Source organism: Microcaecilia unicolor, chromosome 6 (assembly GCF_901765095.1).
Source record: "Microcaecilia unicolor chromosome 6, aMicUni1.1, whole genome shotgun sequence".
Taxonomy (NCBI): Eukaryota; Metazoa; Chordata; class Amphibia; order Gymnophiona; family Siphonopidae; genus Microcaecilia; species Microcaecilia unicolor.
The window spans coordinates 112,586,902-112,599,091 of NC_044036.1; the positions used below are offsets into that span (position 1 = coordinate 112,586,902).

Consider the following 12,190-nt stretch of genomic DNA (forward strand, 5'->3'; position numbering starts at 1 on the left):
AGGACAGATTTTATTTTTCCTGCCTGTGAAGATCCTCGGGAATTGTCAGGTTAGATTAGAGAGAGATCAGGAACCTATGTTGACGCTGCATAAACACCAGGTATCTAAATTTTCTCCCTGTGTCGAACTCTCCCTAGCTGCCCTCCCACTTATATAGGCTCTTAAAAATTTAGGAATTCAGTTGGGGAGGTGGGAAATTTTACTTAGGCAGATCTAAGCACCTTACCTATCAAAACGCGCTAACATGCTCACATTAACACATTGTCATGCATATTAAAGGCCCCACTAAGATTTATGAGGCCTGCTTGCTAACGTGTTCTTACATTTTGGCAAACAGGTGCCACAGTGTGTCAAGTGATGTAATTTCTTCTGTTAATAGAACTCTTCCACCATGCTGTTATAGTTAACTTTTCAATTGTTACATTACAAAACTTTTTCATTACAGAGAAGATCCCTCAAGCTGCCATGCAGCATAAGTTAATGGGTTTAATTGAAAATCAAAGCATAGCAGAAATCAGGATTGCTCTGAGAACAAATTTAAAAAGTCATTTGCCATTTACCTGGGTAAATAGCAATTTTTGATTGTAAATTGTTTTAAAATTTCTCTCCTTGCTGCCTCTGAATATGGCACTGTTCCACATTGGGTGTGCTTCCAGCTGCATTTTGGGCATGAACTGAAAATAAGTATAGATTGTATTCAAGGCTTATGTATATTACTTTCCTTGAAAAATGTACCTCCACAAAGGCAAGTGCAAATGTTTGTGGGCACTTGTACCTCCAGCAAGTTTCAAAGAGAAAAGTGTGTGTATTATTTTCTCTGAAATCTGGTGTAAAGTCAACATGCAAAAAGTGCCTGTGGATTCCCCCCCCCCCCCCCCCAAATGTGGACAGTTTGAAAGCTTATTATTTTATCTAACTCTGTGCCCAATCCCACATCAAATACCAAAACTCTTAAGTACCATCACACTTATTGCAGAGCAATATTAATACAGTGTCATGCTGCATCTGCAGACTTCAGGCATTGCACTGTTTTGCTAATGCTTAGCTACAAGTAACTAATAAATCACATTACTTCTACAAGCAGCACAGAACAAGGCGTGTTCCAGTGTGTGGATGAAGGACATCCTTGCATGTACTTTCTTTCTAAAGCTGATGAGACCTTATGCAGGTAAATATATAACTGGGGGGAAAAAAACCCTAGAGAGTATCAGACAATGCCAAGAAGCTGCCTTTTCCAAAGGCACAGCTGCACCTCTTGATCTGTACCAAGGACAGCTCTCCAGCTACCATATGCAGAACCCGGAGATCAACCCACAGGGAGCTCAGAATGGATAACTGCCTTAGAGATAGCTACATTCCAGATTCAGTAGCTGAAGAACAAGGCCAGTGCTGGGCAGATTTCTATGGTCTGTGCCCTGATCATGGCTGAACAGATTTGGATGGGCTGGAGTGGGGCTTCGATGACAACTTCAGTAGTTGGAGAATAAGGCTAGGGCTGGGCAGACGTTTACGGTCTATGCCCTGAAATTCGCAAGGACAAATCAAGATCAAGTGTACATATGTAGTATCACATCATACCTTATGCTATGAGTTTATCTTGGGTAGACTGGATGGACCATACAGAACTATCTGCTGTCATCTACTATGTTACAGTAACAAACTGTCTAAGTTCAAGAAAATAGATGAGAATCATCTATGCAAAGTAGTAAACTGCAACAGATGCTGTATCTGTAAGGTAAGTTTGCACTGTACTAATGAGAATTCAGACTGGGGAAGACAGATCCTTGTCACACATTTTTATCACCAACAAATTCCTGAGATATTAGATCAAGTTGCTATAAAAGGTCAAAAGCCAAGATACACCAACTCCATCGAGCAGGACTGAAGCATACTGCAAGGCAGAACCAAATCACTTCTGAAAACACTAGGCTATAAACCATGCTGGTGGGTAATGTTAGCTATGTAGTCCTTCCTTTAAAAATGTATCACTCTCATATTAAGTAAGGTGCTGCATATCACAAAGCTATCTGCTATGTGCAAGAGTCAAGACCCAATCATAAGTTTTATTCCAGCTCTAACTTACCCGTAAATACACTACACATTTCTGTGACAGATGTGCGCGTCTAACAATGAAAACTGTGTGCCTGTTGCAGGGAGCCAGGGCCCCCCAGAAATGCCATGCAAGTGCTATAAATGTGAGCACAGACTTCCGGGTAGACATCACAAACTGCTGCAATTCTTCAGCAGTGCAGTTTGCAAAGAGCATGTTTACTCCATGGTGATCATTGAAGCACCTTCTAGAGTCCTACAAAAGTCATGTTAGCCCACACAGTAAAAGCAGGAGGATATCACAGGATAGCAGTCACTGGCTAAAGCAAGGTTTGGTACAGATACCCCTTCTTGTAGGCACTCAGTGGGTAAAAAGTAGCTATCACCAATTTGCCAGCCAGCATCTTTCCAGTCAACATTTTCTGAGCAGCTTTGGCATCACCAGCATTTGCATATTCAATAAAGACCTGTAAAGACAAACAGGAGTTTCAGTGAGATACATTCAGACAAGTCATCCCAACATCCTGATTTACCACAATACTTCAACGGGAGAACATGGAGCAGAACTAACAAAAACGCCCCACAATGCATTCTGCTTTTCTACAATGACTTTGTAACATACTAAGTGAATGGGCATGTTTTGGGAATACCGTGTATATTCAACTATAAGTCAATCTCATGTATAAATCGAGAGCAGTTTTAGGACTAAATATAGCCAAAAATGTTGTGACCCATATATAAGTCGAGGTTGGGTTTCACGCCATTCCCTCTCTATCCCCCCCCACTTCCATCTCCATGTCCAACATTTCTCCCTCTCTCCCCTCCAGCATGTCCCCTGCCTTTTCCAACCCCCCCCCCCCCCCCCCTTCCTATAGCCCACAGCTTCACAGATTTCAACAGGGGTCAGAACAGATAGTTTTCTTTTGGCTTTAAGCTAAATCAGATTTCAGTATGTGAGGGTGACATATATTTACATCCCTCACTGCTAAGTTTTCGATTCAATTTTATTCACCACTCTCTCTCTTTAAACTTTGGCAAGTTCACTAAAGCAAAATGTTCTAGGAAAATATTTTCACAAATCAGACACCCTTCCTATCCAAGGAGAATGCTTTATTCAGGAATCCATATTTCTCAGCACTTACACTCCTGTTTGCTTTTTGGTTGGTTGATTTTTAGTAAAAGAAAATCAGAATTCACTTATCAACTCTATGCACACCAACAACTCAACTTCTTCTTTAAGCCTACTGCTTGAGGCATCAGCCAATCAAATAGCTTTTAGCTGTCTCCAGGACTCCAGGTAATTGTCATGCAAATTTTTTGTAGACGTCTCCTTCTCTCAATGAACATGCTGAGAACAAACTTTTAATCAGCTAGAACCTTTACAGATTTTAAGCAATCACTACTATTTATTTTTATCAGTTCCCACTTCCTCCAAACCTTTTCTCTTTAAATTTTAAGCACTGTATAAACTCACCCTGAATTAAGAGTTCTTCCCACACCAAGGATATATATACATACACACACAGAGCACTAATGTAACTTCAGCACAGCAAGCTAACAATAGCAAGAGTGCTATAGCACTGATAAGTCAATGAGCCATTGATAAGACCATGGGATTTTTATAGACAAGTATATATAGTAGTCCTTTTGGTCCACATCTCAAAAAATTAAGCTTCTGGCTTCTAAGATTTAAAATGTAAACTATGTATAGTTTCATAAATATGGGTCTTGCAGTAACATACATTTTTGCAAGTACAGATTAAGAAAATAATCAAAAGTGTTTAAATGACAAAATACATTTACTCATGTAAATACACAAGTTTTATTATAGATATCGTTGCTACTATTTGGGTTTCTGCTAGGTATTTGTGACCTGGATTGGCCACTGTTGGAAACAGGATACTGGTCTAGATGGACCATTGGTCTGACCCAGTATGGCTTTCTTATGTTCTTAAGTAGTAGATATGAGGTATTTCTGAATTATTTTTTCCTCCTTTCACTTTATGTCTATTTTTTGTGTAATAAGTAAACCTTCACATCTGGAAGGGCCACAATACTGGTGAGACCACACTTGGAATAATGTGTTCAGATTGGAGGTTGTATCTTGCCAAAGACATAAAAAGACTTGAAACAGTTCAGAGAAAAGTGGCCAAAATGGTATGGGATCTCCGCCAAAAGGCATATACCTGGAGGAGAGGAAGGAGAGGGGAGATGCGATACAGATGTTTAAATACTTGAAAGATATAAATGAACAAGCAAACCTTTTCCAAAATCAGAGAGAATACAGAACTAGAGGTCATGAAATCAAGCTGCAAATGGGGCCACTGAAGGAAATACTTTTTCATGGAACATGATAGATGCCTGGAATATTCTTCTTTGGGAAGTAGCGAGGATGAAAATGGTGACAGCAATCAAAAAAGTGTGGGAAATAGAGAAGATACTTACCTGTAGCAGGTATTCTCAGAGGCCAGCAGGCTGATTATTTTCACAAGTGGGTCGGCAATCTGCGCCGGCCCGGGAACCGGCATTCCATATAGCAAAAACTTTGCTTCAGCCTTCTGAGTGCGACGCACATCCATGTGAGTGCCTTCACGGTCGCCGCGTTACCGCGCTCCTCAGTTCAGTGAAAAGCATAAGAAAGAAAGATAGAAAACAACTCCAAGGGGAGTGATTATTGTGAGATTAATCAGTCTGCTGTCCTCAGAGAATACCTGCTACAGGTAAGTATCTTTGCTTTCTCTGAGGACAAGCAGCTGTATCTTACAAGTGGGGTATCCCTAGCATCCAGGCTCACCCAAAACAATAAACCTTGGTCAACTGGGTCTTGCAACGGCGAGGACATAACTGAGATTAACCTGAAACTATATACAAACTAGCTGAGAGTGCAGCCTGGAAAAGAATAAAACGGGCCTAGGAGGGTGGAGTTGGATTCTAAACCCCAAACAGATTCTGCAACACTGACTGCCAAAACCCACTATCGTGTCAGGTATCCTGCTCAAGGCAGTAATGAGATGTGAATGTGTGGACTGAAGACGTCGCAGTTTTGTAAATCTCTTCAATGAAGGCTGACTTTAAGTAAGCCACCGACGCAGCCATGGTTCTGACATTATGAGCCATGAGATGACCCTCCAGAGTCAGCCCAGCATAGGCATAAACAAAGGAAATGCAATCTGCTAGCCAATTGGAAATGGTGCATTTACCGATGGTGACTCCCCTCCTGTTGGGATCGAAAGAAACAAACAATTGGGCGGACTGTCTGAAGGGCTTTGTCCGCTCCATGTAAAAGGCCAACTCTCTCTTGCACTCCAAGGTGTGCAAGCTGCTTTCGCCAGGGTGGGCATGAGGACGGGGAAAAAAACGTTGGCACGACAAATCGACTGGTTCAGATGGAACTCAGACACCACCTTCAACAGCAACTTAGGGTGCGTGCGGAGGACTACTCTGTTGTGATGAAACTTAATATAAGGTGCATCCGTTACTAAGGCCTGAAGCTCACTGACCCTACGAGCTGAAGTAACAGCCGTGGCAGGAATTCAGTGGCTCAAAAGGAGCTTTAATCAGCTGGATGAAAACGACGTTGAGACCCCATGACACTGGTGGAGGTTTGACAGGGGGCTTTGACAAAAGCAAACCTCTCGTGACGCAAACAACTAAAGGCTGTCCAGAGATAGGCTTACCTTCTACACGCTGATATGCACTAATTGCACTGAGGTGAACCCTTACGGAGTTGGTCTTAAGACCAGACTCTGATAAGTGTAGAAGGTATTCAAGCAGGTTCTGTGTAGGACAAGAAAGGGGATATTCGGCCTTGTTGTCACACCAGATGGCAAACCGCCTCCATTCGAAAGAGTAACACCTCTTTATTGGAATCTTTTCTGGAAGCCAGCAAGACCTGGGAGACACCCTCCGAAAGATCCAAGGAAGCGAATTCTAGGCTTTCAACATCCAGGCCATGAGAGCCAGAGACTGGATGTTGGGATGTAGAAGCGACCCCTCATTCTGAGTGATAAGGGTCGGAAATCTCTCCAACCTCCACGGTTCTTCGGAGGACAGTTCCAGAAGAGGGAACCATATATGACGTGGCCAGCAGGGCGCAATCAGAATCATGGTTCCATGGTCTTGCTTGAGTTTCAACAAAGTCTTCCCCATTAGAGGTATGGGAGGATACGAATACAGAAGACCTGTTTTCCAATGCAGGAGAAAGGCATCTGATGCTAGTCTGTCATGGGCCTGAAGTCTGGAACAAAACTAAGGGACTTTGTGGTTGTAATGAGTGACAGAAAGATCCACCGAGGGTGTGCCCCATGCTCAGAAGATCTTGTGGGCTATGCCCACATTCAGGGACCACTTGTCAGGTTGCATTATCCTGCTCTGTCTGTCAGCCAGACTGTTGTTTACGCCCGCCAGATAAGTGGCCTGAAGAAACATGGCATGACGGGGTGCCAAGAGCCACATCTGGATGACATCCTGACACAGAGGGCGAGATCCAGTGGCCCCCTGCTTGTTGGTGTAATACATTGCAATCTGGTTGTCTGTTTGAATTAGGATAACTTGGTTGGACAGCCGATATCTAAAAGCCTTTAGCGCGTTCCAGATCGCTCGAGGTTGATCTGAAGATTTGTTTCCTGGAGGGACCAAGCTCCTGGAATGTAAAGTCCATCTATATGAGCTCCCCAGCTCAGGAGTGATGCATCTGTCGTCAGCACTTTTCACAGCTGAGGAATTTGGAATGGATGACCCATGGTCAAATTGGACCGAATTGTCCACTAGTAAAGAGAGTGTACAAGGTCGGTGGACATCTGGATGACATCCTCTAGAGTCCCAGTGACTTGACACCACTGAGAAGGCAGGATCCATTGAGCAGATCTGATGTGAAGACATGCCATGGGTGTAACGAACTGTGGAGGTCATGTGGCACAAGAGTCTCAACATCTGCCGAGCTGTGATTTGCTGTCGAACCTTGGATACTAGAGACAGAAGGTCGTCTGCCCGTGTCTCAGGAAAATAGGCTTGAACAGTTCTCGCGTCGAGCAAAGTCCCTATGAACTCCAATTGTTGAACAGGGTTGAGATGGGACTTGGGGTAATTTATTAGGACCCCTAGTAGCTCCAGCACCTGAATAGTCCTCCGCATGGAGTCCCAAGCCCCGTCCTCCGAGGTGCTCTTCACCAGCCAATCATCGAGATAAGGGAACACATGCACTCCCAGACTGCGTAGCAACGCTGCAACTACCGCTAGGCATTTTGTAAATAATCTGGGAGCTGACACTAGGCCAAAGGGCAGTACACGCTACTGAAAATGCTGTGTTCCCAGCCGAAATCGAAGATACTTCCTGTGAGCTGGAAGTATCGGGATGTGAGTGTAAGCGTCCTTCAAGTTCAGAGAGCAATAGCCAATCGTTTTCCTGAATCATGGGAGAAGGGTACCTAGGGAAATCATCCTGAACTTTTCTTGGACCAGGAATTTGTTCAGGGCCTTCAGGTCTAGGATGGGACGCATCCGCCCTGTTTTCTTCTGCACAAGGAACTATAAGGAATAGAATCCCAGCCCTTCTTCCCCTGGTTGAACGGGTTCAACCACATGGGCCTTTAAAAGGGTGGAGAGTTCCTCTGCAAGTACCTGCTTGTGCTGAAAGCTGAAGGAATGAGCTCTTGATGGGCAATCTGGAGGTTTGGATTCCAGACTGAGGGTGTATCCTAAACGGACTATTTGATGAACCCACCAGTCGGAGGTTATGAGAGGCCACCTTTGGGGAAAACCATCAGCCTCCCCCCAACCGGCAAGTCATCCAGCACAGACACTTTTATGGTGGCTATGCTCTGCTGGAGCTAGTCAAAAACTCGTACCTTGCATTTGCTGGGGAGCAGCAGGGACCTTGGGTGCACGTTGTTGACGAGAACGAGCGTGCTGGCGCTGAGCCTGAGTAGGCTGGCGAGACACTGGAGTGTACCCTATGCTTAGAACAAGAATAGGGAGCACTCTGGAGACCACTAAAAAACCTCCTGGATGAGGAGGTGGAAGCAGAAGGCGCCCAGTGGGAGAGAGAGGTCATAGCATCTGTATGCTTTCTGATCTGGTCAACTAGATCTTCCACCTTCTCTCCAAAAAGATTATCCCCCCAGCAAGGAACATCCGCAATCCTCTTTTGGACCGAATGGTCCAGGTCAGAAACACGCAGCCATGAGAGTCTGTGCATCGTTATACTTAAAGCCAAGATCCAGGATGCTACATCAAAAGTGTTGTAAGTGCCCCTGGCCAAAAATTTACGATATGCCTTCTGCTATTTGACCAGCTATTGAAAGGGTTCAGCATGCTCCAGAGGGAGGGCATTGACTAGACACAGCTGCCGCACCGAGTTCCGCAAGTGCTCGTGAAGAGCATGTATGACTGTATACGGACAATGATCATGGCGGCCTGATACATTTTTCTCCTGAAAGAATCCAAGGTCCTAGCTTCTCTGCCCGGGGGCACCAAAGCATAGTCTCTAGAACTCTTGGCTCTCTTGAGGGCGGAATCCACCACCATGGGGTGAGACCTCATCAATCCAGGCTCCCCGTGGATCCTATACTGGGAATCTTTTTGGGAAGTATTGGGGCAGAGGGGATGCACAATTCCGCATAAGAACTTCCTTCAGTACCTAACATAGTAACATAGTAGATGACGGCAGAAAAAGACCTGCATGGTCCATCCAGTCTGCCCAAGACAAACTCATATGTGTATACCTTACCTTGAATTTGTACCTGTCCTTTTCAGGACACAGACCGTATAAGTCTGCCCAGCAGTATTTCCCGCCTCCCAACCACCAGTCCCGCCTCCCATCATCAGCTCTGGTACAGACCGTATAAGTCTGCCCTCCCCTATCCTAGCCTCCCAACCACCAACCCCTCTTCCCCCCACCTGCTCCGCCACCCAATTTCAGCTAAGCTTCTGAGGATCCATTCCTTATGCACAGGATTCCTTTATGCATATCCCACGCATGTTTGAACTCAGTTACCGTTTTCATCTCCACCACCTCCCGCGGGAGGGCATTCCAAGCGTCCACCACCCTCTCCGTGAAAAAATACTTCCTGACATCTTTCCTGAGTCTGCCCCCCTTCAATCTCATTTCATGTCCTCTCGTTCTACCGCCTTCCCATCTCCGGAAAAGATTCGTTTGCGGATTAATACCTTTCAAATATTTGAACGTCTGTATCATATCACCCCTGTTCCTCCTTTCCTCCAGGGTATACATGTTCAGGTCAGCAAGTCTCTCTTCATACGTCTTGGAACGCAAATCCCATACCATCCTCGTAGCTTTTCTTTGCACTGCTTCCATTTTTTAACATCCTTCGCAAGATACGGCCTCCAAAACTGAACACAATACTCCAGGTGGGGCCTCACCACCGTCTTATACAGGGGCATTAAAACCTCCTTACGCAAAGGAGCTGTCACTGCCTCTCTAGGTGGAGAAGTGTAGTTCAGGACCTCAAGCATCTCAGCCCTGGTCTCATCCTCCACTTCTACGGGGAATGGAATGGCCTGAGCCATTTCTCATACAAAAGATGAAAAGGAGAGGCTCTCAGGTGGGGACAGTCTCCTTTCAGGTGGAGGGGAAGTTCAGAAGGAATACCAAAAGGACTCATCTGAGGAAAAGTGCCTGGGATCTTCCTCTAACTCCCATGAGCGTTCCTCCTCAGTGTTGGAGAGCACTTCCCTCAGTGATTTCCGAGACTGAACCCGCCTCGATGCCGAAGACCCATGGTCTCGAGGGCGATGTCGAGGGGCCAACTCCCACATGGACTGCGGCAAAGGTTCCTCCATCACTGTTGATGGGGAACAGGCCTGGGTGGCAGCCGATACCGGAGCTGCAAGTGGCGCAGAAGTCGGAGACCTCACCATGGGTGGAGGGCCAGACATAGCTGCAGCAGATGGCACAGTAGGTGCAAACACCTCCGACGCCGATGCAGTGCGTTGCAGCAGTCCTTCCAGTAGCTCTGGAAGCAAGGCCTGGAGCCGCTCATCGAGAGCAGTCATCAGGAAAGGCTGAGGGGCTGGTGCGACAGCAGGTTGCAGAACTGGCAGGGGTTCGGGAGCAGTAACTGGACTGCTGGGAGAGAAGCACATCAACACCTCCTGAATGGAGGGGGAGAGCGGTCCTCCTGCTGTTGAATCCCTTGGCGCTCTGGGAGCTCCCATAACCCATGTGTCAATGGAGAATGGTGTCAGTGCTTCTTAGCCTTCGCTCAATGCACCTCACCGAGACTCCTCGGTGCTGACGAGGATGACATCAAATTCCCACGTCAAATAGCAGGAGGCCTTGAGGCAGGTGGAGACCCACTCAATGCCTCGCTGCTCCCAGTGTGTCCTGGTCTCTGCGCAGCCATCCCTACCACCACTTCAGACGTCGATGCATCCCTCGATGCCAACGCCGCTGACCTCAATGCAGATGTCAAAGGACCGGACCGAGCCCCAAAATGTTTCTCGTGTTGGGCTTCTCGAGCAAGTTGAGTCCTTTTCTTCATACAAAGACAAAGGACACAACGAGCTGGGCTATGGTCAGGCCCAAGGCACTGAATGCACCACGACTGGGTATCAGTGCCTGAGATGGTCCGGTTGCACCGAGTACAGTATTTGAAGCCACTGGGAGTCTTCGATGACATGGAAGGGAAGACAGCGCCAGCTAAATCAAAAGACGCAATTGTGCCAAACAAAAAAAGCCAGGAGTAGAGTGGAGGAGTAGCCTAGTGGTTAGGGTGGTGGACTTTGGTCCTGGGGAACTGAGTTCGATTCCCACTTCAGGCACAGGCAGCTCCTTGTGACTCTGGGCAAGTCACTTAACCCTCCATTGCCCCATGTAAGCCGCATTGAGCCTGCCATGAGTGGGAAAGCGCAGGGTACAAATGTAACCAAAAAAAAAAAAAAAAAAAGAAACCAACCGAGCAGGCCTAAAAACAGCCACAACGAAAAGGAAACGACGCGGGAAAAAGAACTAAAAGAAAAACTAAGGTTTCTTTCTTTCTTTTTTTTTAAACAAAATAAAGAGAAAAATAAGAAAAGCCACACGATGGTGGGCACTTGCTCTTGTATCTCCTCAACAATGGAATGTCATCCCCTTTGAGCTATACGAAAAAGAACTATTTGACATTTCATATGAAGAGTTAAAGCCTGACTTTTAGGACAGGCATTCTGGCAAAGTGTTAGAAATGTGCCATTTGTGATTTTGTTGGATTATGGGGTTTACTGTGCCTTTGGTTAGGCATGTTTTACTGGTCAGACACAGGTAGTTGTATATGTTCTCGAGCGGAGATGAGGTTTTATTGGATTTTTGGTGCGTTCAAGGGTAGGGTGGTGAGAATTTATTGTAAATTTATGGTTTGAATATTGTAACTCACATTGAACATGTTTATGACAAAGGCATGTCCTCAAATGAGATAAATATGGTCAAAGAAAACAAGGTGGCTGCACAAAACCACCAACACATGCTCAGAATTTTTTTGTTGTTGTTTCTGAGCTTTGAGAGAGCTGACCCATCTCAGACTCATACCAAAAAAAAGTACAATGGGCCTTCAAGATTAGGGCGTCAATTCAGATTTTTGATAATCAGACCCGCCAAATCCGTGTTTCGGTCAGGGTCTTAACAGTGCTCAAAAGGTTCAATAGTGTCAGACCATCAAAGGATAATGCTGATTCTTAAGTCACAACAATGACACCGACAAAAGGCTCGAGTGTGAGAGTAGAAAAACTTTCACGAAGTACTCTGCTCTGGTACCACATGAAAGTTTATTTCTACTTTCACACTTGTGTCATTGTTGTGACTTAAGAATCAGCATTATCCTTTGATGGTCTCACACTGTTGAATCTTTTGAGCACTGTAAGACCCCTGACAAAGGCGGGTTCACCAGAACATGGACCGTGTTTGGGTCTGCTTAATAAAATTCTGAACTGATGCCCTAACGTTGAAGGCCCATTGTACCTTTTTTGGTGTGCTTTGGATTCCCTCTATCATAGTTCCGTCTTAGACCCATGGCACACCACACCTCACCTCTTGTGTGACTGATTTGTTCTGTTGTCTGAAGGAAACAAATATCCAGAACAAATTGTAACTACTGATATGAATCCAACTCAAATGTTACTGGCATGATAATTTATATGGGCTTTCAAA

At 45.5% G+C, this 12,190-nt stretch overlaps 1 protein-coding gene across 1 annotated transcript in view; it reads right to left on the reverse strand.

Moving 5' to 3' along the window:
• Positions 1–1,584: 1,584 nt before the first annotated feature.
• Positions 1,585–12,190, reverse strand: part of UHMK1 (U2AF homology motif kinase 1) — a 50,873-nt gene continuing 40,267 nt past the window's right edge. Inside the window, exon 8 of the mRNA XM_030207445.1 lies at positions 1,585–2,516. Coding sequence (XP_030063305.1) covers positions 2,370–2,516 — 147 coding nt within the window. The 3' untranslated portion in view covers positions 1,585–2,369. The remainder of the gene's footprint in view (positions 2,517–12,190) is intronic.